The 27392-nt window shown below is 29.0% G+C and overlaps 1 protein-coding gene across 1 annotated transcript in view; it reads right to left on the reverse strand.

Annotated features, from left to right (window-relative positions):
* LOC107455693 (midasin) overlaps window positions 1-27392 on the reverse strand; it is a 298299-nt gene that overhangs the window by 26023 nt on the left and 244884 nt on the right. The window contains exons 70-79 of the mRNA XM_087164129.1: window positions 25932-26054; window positions 23607-23751; window positions 22313-22359; window positions 12221-12320; window positions 11228-11336; window positions 10643-10751; window positions 10326-10441; window positions 9797-9899; window positions 8000-8760; window positions 352-493 (exon numbers count right to left, since the gene is read on the reverse strand). Of these exons, the coding sequence (XP_087020255.1) occupies window positions 352-493; window positions 8000-8760; window positions 9797-9899; window positions 10326-10441; window positions 10643-10751; window positions 11228-11336; window positions 12221-12320; window positions 22313-22359; window positions 23607-23751; window positions 25932-26054 (1755 nt within the window). The remainder of the gene's footprint in view (window positions 1-351; window positions 494-7999; window positions 8761-9796; window positions 9900-10325; window positions 10442-10642; window positions 10752-11227; window positions 11337-12220; window positions 12321-22312; window positions 22360-23606; window positions 23752-25931; window positions 26055-27392) is intronic.

The raw sequence follows: 27392 nt of genomic DNA on the forward strand, positions 1-27392 counted from the left end.
TTGTACATTTTGCATATGCTAAAAAGCATGTGACTGCTAAAATATTATTTAGATACTAATAAAATAGTCCTTAATGTCTTAATTTTATGACCAATTTTATTGCTTTTCGGTAATTTGTGCTTAAACTTTAAAAGTCAGATCCATTGCAGTTATTAACCTTTTTAATATTTGCCATGCTAATAATTACAAACAGAAAACTTTCATGAAAATGTTGTTGTATAAGAAATAAAAAATAAACATATTGAACGAAAATGGTTGTTGGCTCTACTCTTTAATCATAACTTTATTGTAACAAAATAAAAGTAGATCATAAATTATAAAAGTAAATAAACAGGTTGAAACTATACTTACTTTAGTAGCCAAATTCTCAAAAATAGACAGCAAAATGGATAATAATTTACAGGATGTTCTGTGCATTCCTATTTCACAGGCAAAACAGACCTTGACTAGTTGAAAGTATTGATTTATAAATGGACTTAAATCCTTCAATAATCTGTAAGAAAACACACAATCATAAACAATTTATCAATTTTATGAAATTTGTATGAGAGTATTTTTAAAAATGCATACAAAAAAAGTATTCTTTTCAACCCATTTTCGCCTAGCATTCCTTTAAAAAGAACATTCTTTTTTTTTTAAAAAAAAAGAAAGAAATGGTAATACAAATGTTCTTCAACTAATATTTATTTCACAGAGAAAAGATGGTTCTATGTACCAAAATATATTGATAATACAGTGAAATCTCTCGGGAGCTACTATTCTGTGTTTCATAGTAAAATGGTCGTTAAAATGAAGGTTGGTCGCTCTTAGGAGTTACCTTCATTGACTTCAAAATGTTATCGAAAGTACATGATTTTTTGCAAGCAATTCAAATTTTACTCAGTGTCATTTTCATGGGGCGAAGTACCACTTGTGTTGGCTTCCTGAAATGGTCTATGGATAAAACTTAGCCTCAATAAAAATGACCCCTAATTATGTATAAAAACAAATTTACCAATTATGAATGACAGAACTGTTTTAAATAAATAAACAATTATGTTTTTTTGTTTAAGCTTGCATTTAATTTTACAATTAATTTGCTTAAAAAATGAGAAGAGGTTTGCTTGCTTCAGATGCTTAGTTTTTTCGAAAATAACTTTTTTTTCTTCCTAATTTAACTTTCAACTTTAAAAATAAATCATTGATAGTTTCGTCTTTAATATATTATTACTGCAACAAAAGGTAATCCATCTCTTTCAGAGATCGTTAAAAAGAGCTCTCTGACATGAAATCTGAAGCAACAGTTGAAAGTAGAAATTATTTTAATTTCTTAAGCAACTACATTTGTGCACAAACGTATATTAAATTTGTACACATTTTTAAAAGTATGTATGTGTTTACAATTATTTGACATCAATTTTATTAAAAGAGGAATAAAAAAAACTAAAATAGAAATTTTACTAAAACTAGCCTGGAAAGAACTATAAATTTCCTAGACTTAAATGCAAACTCTGTATCTTTGTGCTAGTAGTTGTGCTTTTTCCTTTTTGAAATCAACATGGTTGAGTAGTTAAATAAAATTTCAATCATAATTTGAAAAGAAAAAAAAATTATTCGTGATATGGCCTATATTGGTTGAGTAGCGGCTATAAAACATATGGTTAATCTGCAATTTTATCGATGGTCTATATTGGCTGAATAATGGCTATAAGATATCGATTGAGATCGACACTTTTATATCAAACTGACATAGGCTGAATAACGGCTATAAAACATCAGTTGAGTTTGTCTGACACTTCTATATCAAACCGAAATAGGCTGAATAACAGCTATAAAATATCAGGTAAACTTAACAAATCTGTATAGGGCTGATATTGGGCAAAAAATTGTGTAACAGAGCCGCAGCAACTGAATTATGAAGAAGAAAGCAAAGAATAAACAGTAAATGATAAAAGGTAGAAAAGTTCTAGCTATCTAAAGAAGAAATTAATTTTTTTGCATTAATCCTGGCCTAAGCAGTTTTAACAAATACAGAAATATGCAAAGACTCATGTTATGACACAGGGTTCCTACTCTATGATGAGATTGAAATTCAAGGACTTTTCAAGGACCTCAACAAAATTTTCAAGGACCTTAATCTAAGACCAATTTTAAAAATTATTCTCTTCTATTTTACTAGAAGCAACAATGCTTGTTGTGGCAATAATTAATTTCAAATATAATACCTAAATGCTTTGCCTATATAGAGAGAAGAGATATGTATTATGTACTAAAATTTATATTTTTTTAAAAACAACCCTACTGGTTTTACATATTAATTCACAAAATCATTTTCAGCACAATCTATAACTAATGGTAATGAGGTGTTAATGGTGAAATCCTTTAATCCTGTGTATTTCCATGTGAAGGCTGCATGAAAGACAGAGCTAAATATTAGGTATTCCATATTCCATGACTATTCCATAACCCTCCTCCTCTCCTCTATTAAACATCGTTTCTGAAATTATTCATCCATAATATACACAACCTTCTCTAAATGTGATGCAGCAACAATTCTTTCTGAAAATAAAAATTAGAAGGAACATATCCCATTTTCACCTTGTTTAAAAGCATTATTCGTTATGTGTAGAGCCCGGATTTTGATGACCTAAAAAATCTCAATTAATGCCCTTAAAAGTGCAAAAAATGCCCTTACAAACTGCAAAAAATGTCCTTAAAAATGCAAAAAATGCCTTTAAAATGCGAAAATTGCGTTAAAAATGCCTTATGACATGACTTAAATATTGAACTAAAACAATGCTTTACTCTTTAAAATTATTATGAGTCGTTTCAAAAAATATAAAGCAATGCAATACTTGTTCTACGTTCATTAAAGTTTGAAAAATATGTTTTATATCCTAAAATAACAAAAAAAGGAAAATATGTTGACTCCAAAACATTTTCATTTTGTATAGAAACTTAAATGAATATAGCAACTTCCATCTCATAATATTACTAAATATCAGAATTACAGTGGATTATTAAATTTTCTTTAATATTTTTGAAACGTAAACGAGCGTCTCTTGTCTGAAAGCAAATTTTTATACCAGGAGAAACTTCTTTCAACGTCTACTGATGTTATTGGTGCGTACTTGAAAAGGACAGTCACACTTACTGACAATTCTTCTTCAATTTGAAAAGATGTTGTTTCATCTTTTAATATCCTAGAGATTTTCTTCATTGCTTGGAATCCAGTGTAATAATAAAAAATTATAAAAAATAGCAAAAATTAGAAAAAATTAACAAAAAATTTAAAAAATGCTTTAAAATGCAAAATACGCCCCAAAATTTAAAGAAAATGCCCTATAAATCTCAAAAAATGCTCTAAAGGACAAAAAATGTCCAAAAATGCAAATGTCATCAAAATCTGGGCCTTAGTTATGTGTAATCCACAACTGCCAATGAATATGACCTGTTGGGAATATTTCTCTTTTAATTCACACTGAAGCTTCTAATAGAATTTTCAATTGACATAGGGTCTATCCATGGATAATTGAAGTATTTTAGAGAGCTTTTAACCATCATCCATGCATTTGTAAAAAGAGGACAAAATATTTTCTGCAGTTCCATGACCATAAATTGGGAGGTAAGATACTTAGTGCAAACTTTATTATCAATTCCTTACCATAATGTTCATCTGCTTAGATAGTAGAGACTGATTTAACGTCTGATCAAAGAGTACAGTGTAGCAATCAACATTCTTCAGCTCATTTATAAGAATCCCTTTGAAGTATAGTGCCAATCCAAAGGAGCTCAAATAGGCTCACTTTGTGGCACTACAAAAAAATTGTCTCGCTAGACAGCTATCAGCAAACATTTTGGAGAACAATTTACTAATCCCCTCACAGGAGTTACATGAATAATTACTAGTGATGCACTTCAGACTCCAGAGAATTTCAGCATCAAGCACATTCCTTTTGACCAGATAAGAAGACAATGTTACCTCGGCCACTAAAGTTTCTGTTTCACATGGGGCACACAATGTTGAAGGAGTATTTACACCAGATGAATTAGGATGTTCATGTCTTTGGAAAAAGAGAACTCAGGGCATGAGACTGCTTTTTTGTTTTACCTTTCTTTGATGTGTGATTTCAGAGCAGATTCTTCCATTTTCGCGATATCGATCTCCTTCATGCATAATCGGCACTTGGCTCAGAACTTCTTTTCGGGCATCGATAAAATCCATTCTTTATAAGCTTGATTATCCATCCATTGGGGATTAAAATAGCACTTCCCAGGCATAACTAGTCTAAACTACATAACACAAATACGAAGCCGTGCCTTTGCGAATACGCTTTACAATAAAGTTTTGAAATGACGCAAACGTAAGGACAAGTGCGGATGGTAAAACGGCAAATTTATTGAAAACTACAAGGTACATATTGTTACGAAATTTGAGAGTATTCCAGTTTCGATAAGAAAAAAGAAGATCTAAGCATATGCGACAGAAGATGAAGTGGAGTCTCACCCTGAATGCATTAATTGTCTGCTGTGCTCCGCGCGCTTGGCAGACACCAAGACGCTAGGCCCGGTTAGAAACGGTGGCGTTAAAACCACGCGAGAGAGCTCGGGAACAAAACAGAAAGATCCGCGGGTGTTTTATAAAAAGGGCCGCCGGCAGGATTGGACAAATTCAAGGACCTATCAAGTTTTTCAAGGACCTAAGACGTTTTTCAAGCACTTTCAAGGACCTAAATTTAGCAAAAAAAATTCAAGGACTTTCAAGGACTCTCAAGGACCGTGGGAACCCTGTGACAGTGCTTACGAGAAACACACAAGTAGGTTCCTCAGAGCTGATGCAAGAATAGCAGTGAAGGAAAAAAAATTTAATTAAGCTGGGTTTTTTTTTTCTTAATTTATATTTTTAACTTTAAAACATTCATATCTAAGGGTTGCCACAGTAAAAAATGAACAAAAATAGTTGCTTTTATTAGCCTCAAGCATGAAAATATTTGCCTGAACAGGAACAAAAGAGTAGCCAAATAACTAAAATTATAGCTTAATTGTCAAATACTATTATTAGGACTGGGTGATGTCAGAAATTTTAAATCGATATACATCGTCATCGCGATATAGTGATGTATCACCATTTAGCATATGTTCAAAAATAACCAATAGGAAATCTTTAAATCAATCAAAAATAAATAAAAAGGAATAAATCTATTACAAAAGAAAATATTAATTCTAAACATATTCTACTATGACTTCAATATCATTGCTTTATTTTTTCAATTAAATTAATAAAGAAGTCAAAGTAAAAGCAAACCCAAGCTTTATTTCATTTTTCGTAAATTAAAAATGATTTAAGATACAACAAATTATTTTACACACATGCATTAGAAATTAAAAGAAGAAAAAAACGAAAGTGGAAAACAAACCAAAGAAATGTTCACTTTAGAAATTTTTTTTTTAAAATTTATTATTTGTTGAAAAAAAAAACATGCTTTTGAAACATTATTAGACCCTTTTTTATTTACTTATTTAAAATAATAAAAAGTAGTATTAACTAATGGTCAAATTCTGTACTTAATAAATGTAAAAATATTTTTACTTATTCATTATTATTTTCATTTTTGAAAATAAAATTGACTAAAGATTTATTTGTTTAAAAATGATACTATCGAACAAATTATAAAACAAACAAGTATTGAAAGAATTTTAATAAAAATTTAAAAAAAAATATTTTAAGTACTAATGTTAAATTATTAAAACTATTTTGAAATTGTTTATAGTATTTTTCAAAATAGTTTAAATTATTAAAACTATTTTGATTTAAATTATTAAAATTATTATTAAAACTATTCTGATAACTGTCGAAACATTACTAAACTTTTTATTTAATTAAAAAAAATATTTTGTTTTACCTAATAGCCAATTTTTTTTTAAAACTTCCTTTTCATTTTCTCAAAAATAAAAGCAAATTAAATAAAGGTAAGCTTTGTTTTAATTTTTTTATAATTAAAAACGACTGAGCATTTATTGGTTGAAAAACAATCAAATTATTATACTTAACTACATTTAATAAATTTTAAATAACTAACTTTGCATAACAAAGTTAAATACAAAATACCCCTATTAAATTGTATCGCTTAAAATGAAAAACAATGATTGAAAAAAATCAATGATTTGATCTATTGAGTTCAGAATGAAAATTTAAGATAACAGCGATTGTTCAGCAATCGCAAAGTAACAGGTCTACTAAAAATAATTGACAAGAATCGTTAAACCCAGACAGAAAAAAAAATGGTATGAAATAATGCAGAACAAAACGATCGCTGCAAAAGTCTCACTGAAAATAATTTACAAGAAACCCGAGAATCATTTCCAACGAAATAAAATGCACAACGATTGCAAAATGACTTAAGCCCCATTGAAAATAATCTTCAAAAAACGCAAAATCCCAAAGGCAAAAATGGACAGACAGAAACTAATTGCGTTCTATATTACAACGCTGATCCTCATCCGAAATCGGGAGTTCTGATTCAATTTGCTCTTCGTCATTCAACATCATAAAACTAATATCAATAGCAAAACGCTATCTACATCACTGCAGCTAGACGAAATCAAAATCGTCTTCGTTAGTGCGGTAACAGCGTTAGCCTAGTCAAGGATCCTCGCATATTAAATCGTTAAACCGCAATTGTAATCTTATTACGGCGGCTTAAATCAGATTTCTGATGCATCGCCTAAAACGAAAGTTGCTGCATCTGCCTACTGATATATGCTTTAAATCGATATTTTGCGATACATCGATTTATCGCCCAGTCCTAACAATGCTCCAATTAAAAAAAAGTTTTCCACAAATATAAAAGGTATACATATTAGAAAATAGGTACCTAAATAAAAGTCGAATTACAATAAAATATGAATGTTAATAGAAGGAAAAAACAATTAAAAATAACAAAACTGTTCTCAGAGAGAACATATAACAAGTACTTTATTAAATCCAATAGAAATTTAAATTTTTGGCTCTTTGGTTATAAATGATTGTATAAAAGTTTGCTTTCTCTTATTAACATTCTGAAAAGTAACGTTCTTTTTTGCGAAAAAACTTCGCCAAGAGTAAAAGAAGTCTCCTAATAGTCGCCTATTCCTGAAAATAGTTGTTGCAATATGATTTACAATTACAGAAAAATTGATAAAGCGGGATGGTTAATTAAGATAAAACTGAATTTTTTTTTTGTACCGGAATTTTTTTACGAAAAAGTTATACTGCATGCAAATATAATTTTAAAAGTAAAATAGCATTTTTTTTCATTTATGGATCAAATTACTAATGATACAAAAAAATTTACAAATATCACCAATTATTAAATCAAAACACATCTGTTTAACCTACTTTACATATCCGTTTCACCATAAGCTTCAACTTCACACAAGAAAACATTGTTATCCATACTAATTAATGCTACAGCTACTTCTGAATATCATTTTTAATTCTTGGTGAGAGAATGTTAAAAAAAAAAATAATAATAATAATCATTATATATATAAAAAAAAATTTTGTTACAGAGCCACAGCAACTGAATGTTGAAAAAGAAAGCAAAAAATAAAGAGTAAATCATAGATGGAAAAAACTTCTAACTATATAAAGAAGAAATAATTTTTTTTTTTTTAATTAATCCTGGTCCAGGCAGTTTTAACCCATACAGAAATATGCAATGACTCATGCTATGACAATGTTTTTGAAGTAAAGGAAAAAAAAGCTTAACTAGGATTTTTTTTTCTAAATTTATATTTCTAACTTTAAAACATTCATATGCTTACATATTTGCAATATGTTTTACAATTACAGATAAATTGATAAAATGGGATGGCTAATTAAAATAAAAATGAATTTTTTTTTTACCAGAATCTTTTTTTAAAAGTTATACTGCATGCAAATATAATTTTAAAAGTTAATTAACTTTTTTTTTCGTTTACGAGTCAAATTACTAATAATTTTACTAATATTACCAATTATTAAATTAAAATAACCTACTTTACACATCTGTTTATTTTTTTGAGATTATCAGGAGAATCTTGGGAATGTTGAATCTTCTTCTTTAATTTGCTCATAAGTTGCAGAACACTTTTAACACGAAGGCTCTCTTCAACATCAGAAATACATTTAGATATTTTCAAAGAGAACAGATTTTCAGGAACTACATCATCACCAGGTGAATCATCTTGCGCATTTTCAGCACACAATGTAATCAAGTCCTGATACCCTAATAGCATTTCTTTCACGAGTTTTTGAATAACAGAAGTCAAATTTAGCTCATCAGTATCACATTCCGAAGGAGTTTTGATTGTACATTCGGCTTTGACAGCACTCCATTTTTGGTAAACCTCAACAATCTTGGAACGTAATTCTGTAAAACTTTTGAGGAAAGTTTGGTTATAATCAAATTTGGCACTGCTAATTTTGGATATGAAATTGTTCAGAGAACGGTCTAAAACTTTGAGTAATTCGAAAATTATTGAGGACTGGTTCCATGTTGATAAAACAGCCCTGTTCTTCTTGGCAGAAAGCTGATTTATCTGTTCTTCAGTGGAATGTAAGCATTCATTGATATTATTCATAACATAATTCCAGCCCTGGTCTGACTTCTCAAATGAAGAAAATAAGGAAGGTTTGGAATACGGATCCATCTGACATTTTATTGGCACATCGGATGACGATTCAGGAGCACAGTTCATTATAGCACCAAATCTTTTAATTGCACTTAGATACTTATTTAGTAAATCACAGATAGTATTCTAAAAAAAGTAAAAATAAAAAAAATTAACTACACTGAAATATAAAAACTAACTATGTAGAGGGTCATGTCATTAATGAAATGTTATGATAAAGAATTAAAATATTTGAGATAACAAATCATAATTAATATATCTCTATTATATATTATAATTAATATATCTCTTATATATCTTTTAAATTAATATATCTATTAATTAATATATATTATAATTAATATAATTTTATTATAATTAATATATCTCTATTATAATATAATGAATCAGGGTGTGTAGCTAAATTATTCAACAAAAAATAAGCACCTTTTGAGAATTAAAAAAATATTTTTAAGCACTTTATATCATAATTAGGCAGGGTTGGAAAGTTTTTGGCAATTGATGGTTTTATCTTGTTTAAACCGTCATGTCAAATAAAAAATTTTGGCTTTGTTTTTGACAATTGTCAATAATCATGAAATGTTGAATCATGTAAAACAAATGGCGTTTTCATAAGCTATGGACTGACAAAACGCTGAAATAGATTGGGGTTGAATTAATTGTGAAAATGTTGAATAGAACAACGTGAACTGCGTCTTTTTGCATAATTTAAAGCCAAAATCAACATAGTAAAGAAAAAATCTCATTTTGAAAGAGGGAAAATTAAGTACTTTTTAAAAACACCCAATGAAAAAAATACTTTTAAGGGCTTTAAAAAAACGAAAATAAGCAACTTTAAGCACTTTTTAAAAAAGCTATGCACCCTGTGGAAAGCTTAAATTACAGCGGGTGAGAAATGTTCATTAAAAGTACTCTGCTAAATAAATTTAAACATGTAAAACGAAATTGGCAAATTGTTATTGAAATTAAATGAAGAGGCGCATCAGTTAAAAATAGAACATCTCATAAGTTAAAGTGAATTAAACAAATAAATATATCTGAATATTATTTTAATATGACAATAAGTTATTCATTTCATGGGATAACACAAATTCAAAAAATAGTTATAATAAGAGAAAATAATGCACAGACAGCTAAGTTTTGTATAAATAGAAAGACATACATCTAATTGGCAGGCATCTTTTTCTGGCGGAAGAAGAACAAGTTTCTTATTTTCTTCCAGCAATGAATCTTCTTTGACAAAATCTACAGTTTGCAAGAATAGCCTGAAAATACACATTTTAATTAATGAAAAGTTTCAAAAATTATTGCTCAAAATATCAAATATTAAATCTATATGAATTACAAAGTATAAATTAAAATAATGTAAAAGAAATAATTTATAAACATACTGAAATTAAAAAAATAAATAAATAAAAAGTATAAAATTAAAAGAGAGAAAAATCCCTATAAATAATACTATGATTAAAATGATTAGTTACTAAGGCTCTAGGTAATCCTATGAAACTCAGGCTCGGATCTCCAATTGCGAGCCAGAAGTCATCTATAATAGATATATACTAGAAGCTAAATACTTGTTGAGGTGGATAGTTCTTTTTACTATTTATTTTTCAATTTTTGCAGAGCATACACATTGCAAATGCTGAGATAATATAAGGATCTAAAAAATAAATTAAAAGACATTCAGTTACCCTATTTTATCAACATCTGATGACATTTTGACTAGCTGTGTTCGCTGTGAAAGGACATAACTCATTAAGTCTCCTCCATATCCCTGAATTCTATGAATTATATCAAGAGTGAGATTCTATAAGGAAAAAAGAGGTAATTAGTATGTATTAAATTTAAGGTAAAAAAAAATAATAACGAACAATGCAACAACTATTGCATTTACATATATAACTATGCCATAATATATAACTTCATTTAAAAAATTTACTATATCACTATATATAATACTATATCATTAGACACACACAATTGTAATATTTAATAATAATGTACTTACTTTGTTTGGAGATTGCATGCACATTTTTACAAGGCTATGTTGGGCTACACATTTGTAGAAATAGTGATCGACATCCTGGGAAACATTTCTAAGAGTTTTGTAAAATTCACTGCAAAATAATGAACTTACTTTTAGTCAGTCACATTTAGCCATTACAATAAGCCAATCAGTAAATAATGAAAGAAGAAATAATAATATCATCAAAAATTATGAAGACTCACACGCGAGTTATAGAATTTAACAGGTGCTGTTTTATTTATATATTACAAACTTTTCAGAATGTTAAACCAAATGTTTTTTTGCTTAATTTGTAAATTAAAATTATCTTTTGCAAGAATAAATGATGTCATTCTCAGGAACAATTAAGATTGCACTGATCATCGGAGCAAAATTAATTCAGGGTTGGTCTTTTTTTTCCAAGTGTAAATTGTGCTCCATCCCAGTAGTACGACTCAATAAGTCATATTCCAATATATAAGTCATAAGTCTAATTTCTGCCTTACGGAAAACTAAACAACTGTGCTTTTTCAAAGCATAAAAACATTAAGGAATAAGGTACAAAATAGGCTTAAAATGAAGACATACTTATCTATTTTAAGCATTTTCATATGAGCTATGTCAAATGCAGGAATTGTAATGGTATCATTTTTATTCCTTGTATTTTCAAAAGTTATACCTCGCCGGTAAGACAATCCTGAAATTAAAAATAAAAAAGGGTGTTATATTATATATGCACGAAATAAAAATTTAATTATTTATAAAAAATAAGTTTTGGGGTCAAAAAGTACTATAATAGCAAAAAATATTCACTTCAAAAAATAATTTTACCTTCTAGTTACACATATTAAAAGACAAGTAATTGTAACAATTATAAGATATAATAGACTCTACTAGATGAAGAAATAAACTTAATTAATTTATTGCTGCAAAATTTCATTTTTAAATTATGAATTTAGATTGGCATTAGCGAATGAGATATGACTTCAGTTAGATGAAGAAACCACTAAACCCAGACTTTTTCCTATTATATTTCGTTAAAATGATTTATTAAATTCAACATTTCAGCATGTTTTAGGAAAATGCCCCGTTGGAAAATGGCATTTTTTTTAAAAGTTTCTTTAATTATAATAATCAAAGCATAATCAGATTCAAATGATGATCATCTGGCCACTATGCCAACAAAAAAAATTAATTACATTATAAAATTTTAAATAATTGTTAAAAAAAGAAAAACAAATAAAATAAGAAAAACTAATGGTTAATGAAGAGCTCTTTTAGTTAACAAAGGATACTGATCGGGTTAAGTATATGAAATGCGAATACTTTTTTCTACCTTTTTCAGTATTCTGAGATTTTCTGAAAGCAATTTTTCATCAATCAATTAAATGATTTAACACTGACAAGGGAAGTTTAATTTCTGGAATTTAAAAATTAGCTACTCAAACAATTGTTTCATAGGCAATAAAATATTTTGTTAGGAGGAATTTCCTTTTCATCTATATTTATCCGTCCATATCTATATCAAAGTGTAAAACTCAATAAATTAAACACAAAATAAAAATTTAATGACTATCTTACCAATTACTCTTAAGCTTTTAAATAATGTAGACAACAATTGCTTCTTCTTTTGAATGTTTAACAGAGCTTGCTTCTTCTCCTGAGATCTTGTACAAATTTTCTGGAAAAAAATAATATTAATGTAATAATATAAAACCAGTATAGCAATAAAATGCAACAAATGAAAACTTCAACTGAATGGAAATTTGTTTAAATTAAAACACAGTAATATAATAATTTAAGGTTATATGCAATGCTAATTATAAAAGCAATTAGTTACTAAAATTTTTAAAACAAATTTCCACTTATTATGAGATTTTAAAACGGAAATGATGAGCATTTTACTTTCTTAGTTTAAAAAGTGAGGATGAAATAATACAAAATGTGAAAAATACATAGCTAATTAGTTATTTCATATAAATAGTTTTAAAAACAAAAAAAAAATTAAACAAAATTTTTTAATCTTATAATAAGAAACTCAAATTAAAGAAATTAATCAACGATGATAGGTGATGACTTTGAATTACTGGAATTAAAAATGAGGAAAACAATAATAAGTAACAACAGTATTAAAATTAAGAATTTTTTTTCTTTTTTTTTCTGTTAATTACATTTTAATTTTGCTCAAATATTGTGTTTCATTTTATTGAATATTTTTACAGTTATGGTAAGAAAACACAGGGCCAAAAATTTATTATATGCAGTTATTGCACACAATTACTGAAGTGGTTTACACAAGTTACAAGCTTATTGCTATATTTTCTTGCATACAGTGTTTATACCTCATTGGCTCGTAATTTATTGCCACTCCCTCAAACCTCTTAAAGCTTTATTAATCAGCATTAAAATATGCATAGCTCATAAAATAATACTTCAAGTATTTCTTGATAAATTTGAAGAAAAAAAATGTCAAAAATGGAAAGTGCCCCTTCTATCATCGTAAGGTAGTGTATAGAGCAGGGCTCGAAAAACCACCCGTCCTTGGAGGTCAAAAATTCCCAGCGGACAAAAAATTTCTCGAATCCGACGTCGTGCGGACGGTCATATTCCAGTTAATGTTTGTGATGCATTTTCAAGTTTTGTTATCTAACAATCTTTTTTTCCTTTTCGAAGGAGTAGATAAAGAAAATTTTTCTCTAGAATGGGTGTCATTAAAATCGTTTGTGCTTGCGGTGATGCTGATGAAGATGCTGAACATATTCTTCTTCATTGTAGTCTGTATGCGAGTGCCCGAATGAATTTAAAGACTGATTTGAGACGTCTTTGATAGAAAATCTATTTCGAGTTTCGGTATATGCGTGTATCTCTACCATTTGATGCCCTGGTCAGTAAGAAAACAATTAATATGAGCTTCTATATTTATTAATAAACTTAACAATGAAACAAATAATAATTAGACTGAAACAAAACAAAAAAAAATAAGAAATAGGAGCTTTCAAGAAATGGTCCTTCAGGCATGAGTGCATCGAGAACAACTGAAATAAAATATAATTTGATTGGCGACGAATTGACGCCGCCAAAAAGAATTAATTCGTAACACACAGCCCCCCATGAACCATGGGGGTTCATCAAAATTGTTAAAAATATAATATACCATTAAAAAAAAGAGAAGTTCGATTAAAGAATTTTCAATTACAATATTTCAAATTGCAAATATTCAAAAAGTTTTGTAACTTCAACATTCAAATTTTAGAGCTAAATTCAAAAATACAACAAAACAAATCTTATTTTATGCTCTAATTAAAAACATAAACTGTTATAAAAAAATTAAAAAATTTTTTGGTAAAATAAATTTTCATACAATAATTCTGAAGAAGAATATTAAACATTCAAGATAATTAAACACTTATAAAACACTTTTTTCATATACAAATGCGAGAATAATAATATATATAATAATAATAAAGTAATCAAATATCTAAATTTCACTGCATATTCAGTTCAGAAATTTAACCAGTAAAATTCAATGAAAGTTATCTAGAAAAATATTGTTTAACGAACAACATTTAATACAGTAAATCAAGAAATTATTAGTTAAAGCATTTGCATTAACTAAATATTATAAAATTAAAAATGCAATTCTAGATATTTATTTACATATTTTTTTTTTAAACATCAATAACATTATGATATGCCAATAAATTATTTCAAATAATAACATTAATAAATTTGAACTTCAGTTTGCAATTTCTAAATTGTACAATAATTGTACAGGGCGTTTAAGAACTGAAGATTCAGTTTTTACCTTGCAAGCCCTCACCTTGCCATCTCTCCCAGGAAATAATTCAATTATTCTGCCTAATTTCCAAAAATTTCTAGGCAAATGATCTTTAATCAAAACAATATCGTTAATCTTAAATGGAGGGATATTACCCTTAACTAAATTTGAATTAATCAATCTTAAATTTAGAAGATATTCATTCTTCCAACGAGACCAAAAATTTCTCATTAATTTTTCTCTATAATTGTAAGCTCTAATTAGGTTTTTCCTAGAAGAGAGGTTTGTATCGAGGTGAAGTCTTACCTGGGGTAAAGATGTTATTCTTTTACCTAAAAGAAAGTGAGCCGGTGTTAAGGCAATTGGCTCTTCCGCATCACTTCCAACATAAGTTATTGGGCGAGAATTTATCATTGCCTCAATTTCGAAAAGAACAGTTATCAATTGTTCAATAGTTAGGGAGGATTTACCTAGGGTTTTCCGAAGAGCAACTTTTATAGATCTAACCATGCGTTCGTAAAAACCGCCCCACCAGGCAGCTCTCTCAACGATGTATTTCCATTTAATACAATTATAGGCACAAAATTCTTTCATCTTTGTATCATTCAAAATTGACCACATCAATTTTATTTCCAATTCAGCACGTTTAAAGGTACGCGCATTATCAGAAAACACTATCGATGGTAAACCACGTCGAGCAATGAAACGGCGAAAGGCTAGGAGAAAAGTATCTGTTGATAAATTTCCCACTAGCTCAAGATGAACACTTCTTGTCACCGCACATGTAATCAACAGGATGTATTGTTTACTTTCATTGTTTTTAACAAAGAGAGGACCAGCAAAGTCCACTCCAATGACGGAAAACGGAGAAGATTGCTCCACTCGTTCAGCTGGTAGCGGTGTTACAACTTGGTCTCTGGGAGAAGAATTGGATCTTCTACAAATTACACATTTCCTGAGTAGTGATTTTACTGTTTGTCTAGCTTTTAAAATCCAGTATTTTTCTCTCGTTTGCACTAACGTGTGAGAGACACTAGAATGGAAGACTCTTTCATGGGAATCCCAAATTAACAGCTCTGTTAATTTGGATTTAGCTGGAAGTATCACAGGATGTTTTTCATTCATTGATAAATCAGACTTGCCTAAGCGTCCAGTGACACGTAAGACACCTTCTTGATCAAGAAATGGACTTAAGCAAAGCAGTTTTGAGTCTTTGGAAAGAGGTTTCTTTGCAATCAAGTTATTTTTAGCTTCGTGGAACGCTTCATTTTGAACAAATTTTATCCAAAATACTTCCGCTCTGTTAAGTTCATCGGAAGTAAGGGGACCCTTCAGTTGAAGTTTCTTTTTTAACAGGTGGACGAAACGGAGTACCCAAGCAGTTACTCTTAATAGTTTTCTTAAACTGCTATATCTATCAGGATCTATTAACTTGGCAGAAACAATTGTTGAGGAAACCAAAACTTTCGTTCTGGATTCGGATTCCAACTCTACAATGTCAGCTTCAATTTCAGACTCTTGATTACATGACCATGTGTCTTCTGAGTTACTTAACCATGCGGGGCCATGAAACCATTTTCTTGAAGAAATCAGGTCCTTGCAAGAAATTCCCCTGGTTAAGAGATCTGCTGGGTTATCCTTGCCTGTGCAATGTCTCCAAACACTAGGATCTGTGATTGCTTGGATTTCTGTGACCCTATTGGACACAAATTGCTTCCATTTGGACGCTGAGCCTTTAATCCAGTGCAGCACAATCGTCGAGTCACACCACAAAGATATTTTATCAAGATTTTTAAATAGTTCCTTGAGATGTTTCACCATTCTTGCGGCTATGATAGCTCCCATTAACTCCAATCTGGGTAGAGTTAATTTCTTAAGGGGTGCTACTCTGGACTTAGAAATTACAAAACTAGTACTAAAAGTACTTCTAGATGTTTTGTACCTGAAGTATGCTACAGCTCCAAAAGACTTCAGTGAAGCATCGGAAAACACGTGCAGTTGCACGTCTTTGTCTACTAAATTTAAATCGGGAAAATAATATCGAGGAATATTCAAGTTCTGAAGTTCATTAATCTCTTCGCACCATATTATCCATTTGTCCCTTAATTCACCACTAAACTCATCGTCCCAATCGATTCCAAGTTGCCATAATTCTTGTAAAATGCATTTAACACGAATCAAAATGGGGGAAATAAATCCAGATGGATCAAATATTTTGGCAGCAATATGAAGAACATTCCGTTTAGTGCATTTATTTGCATTTAAATTTGACAATAAAGACCTTAAATCAAGTTCGAGAATATCACTTTCATTATTCCATTTAAGTCCTAAAACTTTTAAATGAGAATCAGGATCTTCATTAATTCCTATTTCGGAGTTGGAGTTTTTCCATAAATTTTTAAGTTCTTTCGAGTTAGTGTCAAATTTTCTCATAGTCATATTTGCATCCTTTAAAATAGAAACAGCATCTGTTGATAACTGAAAGGCTTCTTCTACAGAAGAACTTCCATAAAACAGGTCATCAACATAGAGGAAATTATTCAGCATTTCATATGCAAGAGGATGCGCATTTTTATAAGCTTTAATATGAGTTTTGATAGTTGCTGCCAAAACAAAAGGTGAACAGGTGACTCCAAAACAGTGTCTATTAAAATGAAACATTGTAGGGGGTTGAGTTTTATCGCAATCCTTATAATAGATAAAACATAAATAATTTCTATCAAATTCCGAAACTTGTATTTGTAAAAAAGCTCGAGCAATATCTCCGCAAAATCCGATTTTATGTTCCCTAAATTTTAAAATTATATCTACAAGATTAGCATATAAATTATCGCCGGATATAAGACATTCGTTAAGACTTAAATTATTTCCGCGTTTACTACTGGCATCATAAACTATTCTTGTTTTTGTACTGGATGCATTTTCTTTAAAAACATCCCTATGCGGCATTATATAGCCCACAAAACAATTAGAATTACAAGTTTCGATAATCCCTTCTTTTAATTGTTCTTTCATAACTTCATTATATCTTTCAAATAAAGATTCGTCAGCGTTAAATCTCCTTTCTAGTAAACAAAATCTTTTTTCCGCGATCTCAAAATTATCGCATAAATTTTCACGAGCTGTCTCAGATTTCCATAAAAGCAGCGCCTCATATCTTCCATTTTCAAACCGCAACTTGTTTTCAAAATTAATTAGATGATCCGAGTTCATTTTATTTCCTAACTCTTTAGTAGTGAGAAATGATTCAATATTCCATAAACATGACAAATCATTTACAGTTGTATCTGCTAAAGTGCAACAAATGTTAAAACAAGAAGCCGCACCCTTAAAAGGACCATCTGGCACCTGACCTACTAAAGAATCTCCAAACAACGTCGGCTGAAGGAATAATTTATTGCCTATTTTCAATAACTCACCCTTTACAGTAGAATATAAGAAATCAGCACCTAACAATATTTGAATGGGTTTCTTATCATCCCATGAATCAGCGATTTTAAATCCTTGAGAAAGTAAAGTTTCTATTAATTGGGGATCGAATTCTGAATATAATTGAGCAGCGCATATTTCCTCGGTAATTAATGCTTCAATATTTATACTTGAGTAGGGGGGAAACCTACTGCGTAATGTGATATTAACACATTCGTATTCCTTTTCCGAAGGATTTCGATTTGAAAATGTGTAAACAAAAAGTTTTTCTTTTCTTAAACTTTTCGCGTTTAATGCTTTAGCCAAATCTTTTCGAATAAAAGATTTTTGAGAAGCAGAATCAAAAAGTATTCGAGCTATTAGTTTTTTAAATCCATTTTCGACATGAACTTTAGCAGTTTGCAATAAAGTAGTATTATTTAATGATTGATTAGGTTTGAAAACAGAAGACATTACCGCTTGATTCTCTTGAATTTGAATAGTTTCGGTTTTATCTGGGGGAGAAGTTTGTAATAAATTGTTATTTTTTAACTTCGGGCAAAACAAATTATTATGTTGAAAACTTTGACATATTTCACAAGGTTTGATTTTAACTTTACACTGATTTAGCAAATGGTTTTTATAAAAACATTTGTAACAGCGTCCTTCCTTTTTTAATTTAAAACGTTTCTGTTCATCAGTAAATGTTTTGCATTTTAACCCTGTATGCGAGTATGAATTACAAAAAATGCAAGAATTTTTAACAATTGTATTTAAAGCGGCTGATGTAGGAATATTTCTGTTTTTAGGATATCTAGTTTCGTTTTTTAATCTAGCTGGTTCGTGAGTTTTCATAGAAATCACAGAAACTGCATTAGCTGCTTCTCGAGATTCAATTTCAAATTTTATGAATTTCATTAATTCACTAATATCGCCCGATTTATTATGATCTCTTTTACGATGATATTCTACTATTAAGTTATGAGGCAATTGTTTTAATAAAATCGGAATTAATAAATGACCAAAATTATCTGATGCTACACCCATAGATTGTAAATTTCTTATACTGATTTCACTTTCATCATACAAATGCCTAAGCCCCTGAATATTTGAAGAAGATTTAACTGGTTCGATTTCCAAGAGTTTGTTTACAAAACAATTAATTAAATGTTCCGATTTTCCATATCTATCTTTCAGCAAGGTCAAACACGATTTATAATTTTCTTCTGTTAAAGCGAAACCTGCTACTGTTTTATAAGCATCCCCAGAAAGAAAAGATTTTAAATAAATAAATTTGTTAACATTACTTAATGATTCATTAGAATCTATAGCACTACTGAAACTATTAAAAAATTCTAAAAATGTAGTTGAATCACCATTAAAAGTTGGAATGTTAAGTTTAGGCAAATTAATAGAAATCGGAATATTTTTACTATCATTAACATTCGAAACATTAACATTTGGAACATTAACATTATTAGTGCCAACTGATTCTTTTATTTTAAACTTTGTTAACAACAGTTTAATTTTCATTTTGGAGTCACCTATGTTTTCATCATATTCCATAGAATTTTTAATTTCTGTTTCAAAAACATCATTATCCGTGATTAGTTCCTCAATTGATTCATTAAGGTTTTTTAGCTCAGTTCGTTTTTCTTCGAGATCTAGTAAATATTCTGATAATTGTTTCTGATGAATTTCATCTTCAAAATTGAGATTCTGTTCAAATGTGTCAATTTTCGTAATTAACTTAGTACAATTAGTTCTAGCAATCTTTCGTTTTGCTTTAAGTTTATCAATGGTTTCCATTTCGAGATTGTAAATAAATAAAAGTACAGTACCTGTAAGTTCAAGCTTTCTAAAATTTCAAGAAAATAATTAATCCAGAATGAAGCACAAATTAAAATCCAAAATTTCCGGGTTTCTAGGTCCAAAAAATGATAGAAAATCTATTTCGAGTTTCGGTATATGCGTGTATCTCTACCATTTGATGCCCTGGTCAGTAAGAAAACAATTAATATGAGCTTCTATATTTATTAATAAACTTAACAATGAAACAAATAATAATTAGACTGAAACAAAACAAAAAAAAATAAGAAATAGGAGCTTTCAAGAAATGGTCCTTCAGGCATGAGTGCATCGAGAACAACTGAAATAAAATATAATTTGATTGGCGACGAATTGACGCCGCCAAAAAGAATTAATTCGTAACAGTCTTTCTATTTGTTGGCCACCTGTCTTATCAGAACTGGTCAAAAGTATTGAAAGTCTTGCGGCCTTGCGGAATTTTGTTTTTAATGTAAATTTGTAAATTTTTCTTCTTTTGTTTTCTACTTACAACTGTAAGCCTCATGCTTTGTTATGCATGAGGAGTTTTAAGTCGTTTAAATAAAAAAAAATAACATCGTTAAACATCAGAAAACTTCAGCCCTCTAGCAATCTTTCGTTTTGCTTTAAGTTTATCAATGGTTTCCATTTCGAGATTGTAAATAAATAAAAGTACAGTACCTGTAAGTTCAAGCTTTCTAAAATTTCAAGAAAATAATTAATCCAGAATGAAGCACAAATTAAAATCCAAAATTTCCGGGTTTCTAGGTCCAAAAAATGATAGAAAATCTATTTCGAGTTTCGGTATATGCGTGTATCTCTACCATTTGATGCCCTGGTCAGTAAGAAAACAATTAATATGAGCTTCTATATTTATTAATAAACTTAACAATGAAACAAATAATAATTAGACTGAAACAAAACAAAAAAAAATAAGAAATAGGAGCTTTCAAGAAATGGTCCTTCAGGCATGAGTGCATCGAGAACAACTGAAATAAAATATAATTTGATTGGCGACGAATTGACGCCGCCAAAAAGAATTAATTCGTAACAGTCTTTCTATTTGTTGGCCACCTGTCTTATCAGAACTGGTCAAAAGTATTGAAAGTCTTGCGGCCTTGCGGAATTTTGTTTTTAATGTAAATTTGTAAATTTTTCTTCTTTTGTTTTCTACTTACAACTGTAAGCCTCATGCTTTGTTATGCATGAGGAGTTTTAAGTCGTTTAAATAAAAAAAAATAACATCGTTAAACATCAGAAAACTTCAGCCCTCCGAGTCCAAGCTATTTATAAAGACCTAATACAGCAAAATGACCGACAATACAGCAACATATTGCGCATGGTGGAATTGATAAACAAGAAGCATTAAATGCAATTATGAAAATCTACCTAAATGAAAAACCCCCTTTCAGATTTCTGTGCAGAAACCTCTGTAAATCATTGGTTTGATTGTGGAACTGGCAAGCGTCATAATTGATTCATTTAAAAAACGCATTACCCTTGGATAAATTGACATTCCAGATCACTTGACCTTTGTCAATTAAATTATTTCATAACAGATATACTAGGTCACTATTAGTAACCTAGTACAGAAGGGAACCGATTATCCGGAACGATCAGGACCATCGCTATTCCGGATAACAGATTTTTCCGGTTTTCTGAATCGCTACAAAAACCGTTTTTTATTGTTAAACCCAACTAAAAAAATAATAATTTTTGGAAATAATCTTAAAAAGAAGAAAAAACAATGAAGTAATATACTAATGATTATTTCCAAAATGATGGTAAGGTGAACATCTCTCAAAAAAGAAAGAAAATCCTAAAATCTTATGAGTAAAAAAAAAAATTTCTTTTTTTAAAAATGGCGGGAAAATTTATCGAATTTCGTTCCGGTTTTTTGGTTTTCGATTTCCGGATAACGGGTTCTGTACTGTATTTATTTTACTACTGTATAATGTAATTCTAGTATTTGTAATCCCTGTAACTACTAATTCATTGTGCAATTTATATAAACGTTTGTAATAAATAAGAGAAAATTATATTTTTATTTATTTAGAAGCTACGGGTTAGTTTCAAAGGAGGAGGGGTACATTGTTGAACAAGCCGTCCTCGGGGACGGGTAAAATTTTTGAATTTTTTTGAGCCCTGGTATAGAGGAAGATGAAACACTACCCCTTTATTCAATTATTAAACCAGTGACATAGCATTGGAATTTATTACCATAGCGTTAATGATTCTTCATTGTTACAAGGAGTACAGTACTTAAAAAATTAGTAGTAACAAGATTTCTTTAAACAAAAAAAGAGTATATACTCAATGAATATGGGAGAAAAATGGAGAGGAGAATGATTGGAGAATAATGTTTCATTCTTATTTTTTTATTTGTTAGAACAGATAATTGTATCAAAAGGCGAAAAAAAAAACCTTCAGAAAAATCAATTTTAATTGCGATAAGAGGCTTGGTTACTTTAAAGTCTTAATTGAATGATGGTCCAACTCCATTTAGCAGAGGACAAATCAGACAAGATAAGAAAAGCAATGTTCATTAAGATATAAAGGCTCTAGGTCTCAAAATGATGTAAGGTGGTGTTAGCACTTTTAAATTAGGTTCTTAATTAAGGTCTTACATTATGCTAAAATAATGCAAAAAAAAGTTTTACCTTTTGCATGTCCAGAGCGACACCTTCCATAGTTTCAGCTATAGTTCCTATAAATGATTTTTTATTTTATTATATCAATTCAAGTTAAAAGTAAGATTCAAAGTAGTTAGTGTTGAATACAAAGATTTAAACACACATTATCAAACAAATTCACAAGTGAGTGAAGAAAGTAAATATTAATAGAAAGAAGAAACCTATTTCATAATCTCAGTAATTTTAAAAACATTTATCAATTTTTTTTTGTTCTTTTTAAAATAGTAAAAATTCAACAAAAAAAATACATAATCATCACAGCTCTAGTACTCAATTTTTAACATTTTTCAAGTAGAAATACTATTAAAATTTGCACACATATGAGTACATATGAGTAATAACTCAATGTTTAATTTAACTATCACAGGAGGACAAACGTATAATTAAATTCCAGTTGAAAAGCATTGAAATATCATTCTAGTTCTCTTGCTTAAATCAATGCAGACTAGATCAAGGGGGGAGGGGTTCACTTCTACATTGAATAACAAGAAAAAAGATTTTTTTTTTACCAAGAAGGATAAAAATACCTACCTCTAACTCATTTTAATTGAAAGGCAAGAAATTAAATAAGACAGGGGAAAGAAAATTGTGGCAAAAACAAAAAGGTATTCCTTTTAAAAATTTTGAACTATTATTTTGTATACATTAGTTTTTTTCTATGAAACTAAGCAAAAGTTTTTCCATCAAATAGTATAGAAAAAAACAAAGTATGTTTACAGGGGGAAAACAACCAAACCATACTCCAGATAGAGGAGAGGGTATGCATGTTTAAATGCCTCACTCTACTACTACAAAGTCTAAAGGTTGTGCCTGTGATTTTATGCAAATATAATTGCTAATTTTTTTTAATTTATTCAATTTAAAGTTATTAAATAATCAATGTTTGCATACAGACAAGAAAAAAGAAATAATTTTTTTTTAGGATAAACGACATAAAGTTGTTAATGTTAATTATTTAGAAAAAAAAAACATTTAATCAGATGCAGACATTGTTTCTGCGTTTAGTGTAGTAGTAAGTGGTGCACATAAGAGAAATAAATCAAGGGCCTTTTAAGCAACTGAATGGAAGTAATGATAAAAACTTACAAAAAATTAGAATGTTTAACAGAAATTTCAGACAAATTTTTTTTCCTCAGGCAATAAATGTCAGCATACATGCACAAATTTATATATAAAAAAAAATGCAAAGAAAAAATATGAATTTAGGGGAAAAAAGGGTGAGAAATACAGGAATGTACAAGCAATACAGGTTAAAACTTACCACAAAATTCATTCAAAGTATTAATATGGCTCAAAACAGTTAGATCTTTCGAAAGCTTTTTCGACAGTTTTTTAGTTTTTTGGTAGTAATGAGGCATTTCTCGAATTATGGGTTCTGTGTAACTATTAAACACTTCCAAGCTCTCCTAAAATTATAAATCACGAATTTAAATACTAATTAAACACAACTTACATGCAAAAAATTCATAATCCTTTAACTAACAAGAGAATTAATTGTTAAAAGAACAATTTTAATATAAAAAATTTTAATATAAAAAATAAAGTATTAAAATGCATTTTACTATCACATAAAATATGCATGAATGGAATATTAATTAAAACAAAATTAAAAAATTATCAAAGATATATTAACCCTTTCGCGATGGGAAGCGCGAAAGTGCGCTTACCGCTGAGGCCAGCAGTCTCTCTTGCGTGTGTCTCTCCAGGGCCGGAGGGTTTTATGCTGTTAAGCCTAATTCCATGAAATTACCGAAATATCAACACATTCTTTAATATTGTTCTGTAGAGTATTTAAGTGACATATGCTTTATATATATTTCTATGGATACTTTATTTACTTAAATTATTTCTTGTTTAAATATATATTTTACACATTTTATTTTCTATTGTACTTATCATTTAATAACATTTAACATTACATATCTGAAATCTAAATATAAGACTTAAAGTTCTTTTTTTGTATGAAGAATTTTAAAACAGGGATCTACAAGATCTAATGCACTAAAAACTAAATCGAAAGTAGCGAGAAAAAAAACCTCCCTGATTACTGTAAACAAATACCACAGACGAATTTAAGGAGCCGTCATAAAACATTCCTTCCCCCTAAAAAATCATGTGAATGTACTGTCATCTTGAGTAGAAGGTCAAATCTACATGTATCTGAAACCAGATGGACATGCAATGCCATCTTTTGGAAGAAATTTTATTTTTTAAAACGTTCCGAAACGCTGGCACAAATGAGTGACGGCCGGGGGTAAACGAGAAAACTCTCTGGCACACGGGTGTGTCGGCCGGGAAGTGAGCGTGTTTCTTGCTGGCACGTATATGTGACAGTCGGCGGGAAAGGGTTAATGAATGAAAAAGCTATGTTAAAATAACAACTAGGAAAAAATACAAGAATAGATTCCTACAATTTAGGTAAGATGAATATTTAAAATGAAGAAAGTTTATGCACTTTTTAACTATATTTCAATCTATTACATATTGAATAATTTTATTTGATTAACAAGAAAAAAAAATATAAATAAATAACATACGCCAGTTAACTTTTGAATTCAATTATAAAACTCCAGAGTTGCCACTCAAATCGGGGAAAAAAAGTTCCCTGTTTTTTCCATGCATATATTATACACTATATTAAGAGGAAACACAAAATCACAATGCAAATGTATGAGCTGCATTAGGATAACTAATACTAGTTTTAATTGCTGGAAAAATTTAGAAAAATAAAGAACAGTTTAATAAACATAAAAGAAAATATTACCGCAAATTAAATATTATAGTATAGCTAAACTATCTTTAAATAATCCATATTTTGCACTTTGAGAGGTCAACATTTAGAAGAAATAAAAATTCCTTGTATTTTCCCAATTTATGAGGAAAAATTCCCTGCATTTTCCCAATTTATAGGGAAAAATTCCCTGCATTTTCCCAATTTATAAGGAAAAATTCCCTGCATTTTCCCAATTTATAAGGAAAAATTCCCTGTATTTTCCAGGTTTTCCTCATGAAGTGGCAACCCTGAACTCATTATTCAAAAGATAACTTGTAAAAGGAAAAAAAAATTGTGTAAGAGTATATTTTCGTTACTTAATTAATATAATAAAGATTTCTCATGCGCTCTAATCTCATTTAAATTAATTTATCTAAGATTATTTCATTCAAAAATGATAGCATAATATTTATAACTACAACAGTTTCCACATTATCCAATAAATTTAACTCAATAAAAAAGTATACTATAAATTATAAGAAGGATTCTCATTTTATATTATCAAAACTGAGTATTCAAAGAAGAAATAATAATAGTAATAAGAGAACGTCTTCTATCAAACAAACAATGTGGTCCATAATGCTAATTAAGTAGCTTATAACAAGAATTTACTGTAAAGATTTCCAGTATTTATTTTTTTTCATTCTTTCAGTATTAAAATTTTTTTGATAACAAAAAATATTGTAAAATCATGCAAAAGTAAGAAAGAAGGGGAGGGTCCAGTTGTATAAAAGTTATGTTTTAAAACTAATTCCATTCTCACACTAAATTTATATTCAATGCATACAGATAAAAATTAAGAATTTTCAATACCTTCCCTGCACTTGCAGAAATAAAATCTTTCTCATTAATATCCAATGACCATTTATCTGCAGATTCCGAGACTGATTTCGAAGGCAATGTGAAGGAGCGTTTAGCTGGTGTTTGTAAAGCATCCTGTAATTAGATTACACTTTTATGAACCAATGCTTATGTCATGTAGTTTTATAAACAATTAAAATTAAAAAAAATATTAATGTGAATAAATACATACAATTATATTTAAAAATCTCCATTGACATGGATAATTATTATCTGTCAAGATTTATCGTAAAACAATGATATATATACAGATACAAAAAAAGGTCACCAAGAACAATAAATAGATATGAATGTACAAAGGCACAAATTGTAACCAACAGAAAATTATACAATGGGCATAAGCAGAGCATCTATGCAATTAAAGAAATTTCTTTTTATATGAATGCATTAGATTCTTTGACTTGCTAAGGCTTGATTTCCAAATCGAAATATTTAGAAAGAACTCACAGTAAAGGTGTGACTTAAATGAACTAAAACTGAATCACTAACAATGGGTAACACAAATGAAGCAAGGAACAAAGGAGACTACAAATCGTGTTAATTGATTTTATTATACAAATATAAATGACAAAATGAAACCAAGCACCTTTAGAAGACTTATTTAAAAACACAATTAACATTAAAAAAAAGGTAATTTTACATATTCTTATGCAACTAAGAGGTTTAAAAAAAAAATATTTATACTGAGTTGTTAAAAGTGCTAGTTAAAAATGTTACTTAATATTTTTTAATCTACTTCTTCTACTTTCGAACTTAAGATGGCAGCTAGAAATGTATCTTTTACCAGTTATTTACAAATTTAAATACTTATCAATTCACTAAATACAAACCTTTTCAATTGCAAATCATAGCTATTATATCAGCTAAAATGACTGGAAATCTTTTTACAAACTATATTATATAAAACAAACTATAATACAAAGAGCTATCAGGAGTAGCAGCAAAATTTTTTAAAATTTTAGGAACTTTTTTCAAAAAATTTTAGGTAAATTTTAGGGGTAATATATGATTTTGCTAAGATAAAAACAGATCACACGGTAGTTTATTACATAACAGAAGATTATTACAATTCATCCACACATATCATAAATAATTGCAAGCCATAAAATAAAGCTCTGAAATTTATTAAGTCAAGAATGAAATCTCTAAAGTGTAAAAATGAAATTTCAACTTTACATATTACCTATCAGAAATTAAGTGCATAATTCAGGAACAGGCAAAAGTGAGAATAAATCAAGAGAAAAAATAAATTAACACCAACTTGGATTTTTATTTAATTTTTACCTTCTTAATCAAAACTTTATTATTACCTTACTTTATTAAGAAAAACTATTGTGTGATATTATTCAATTTCAAATCAGCAATTTATATTAGAAGTTAGAGAAAAACAAATTAATCATGATCATTTTTCTA

Source organism: Parasteatoda tepidariorum, chromosome 5 (genome assembly GCF_982258835.1).
Source record: "Parasteatoda tepidariorum strain Cologne lab strain chromosome 5, Ptep-v5.0, whole genome shotgun sequence".
Classification (NCBI taxonomy): Eukaryota; Metazoa; Arthropoda; class Arachnida; order Araneae; family Theridiidae; genus Parasteatoda; species Parasteatoda tepidariorum.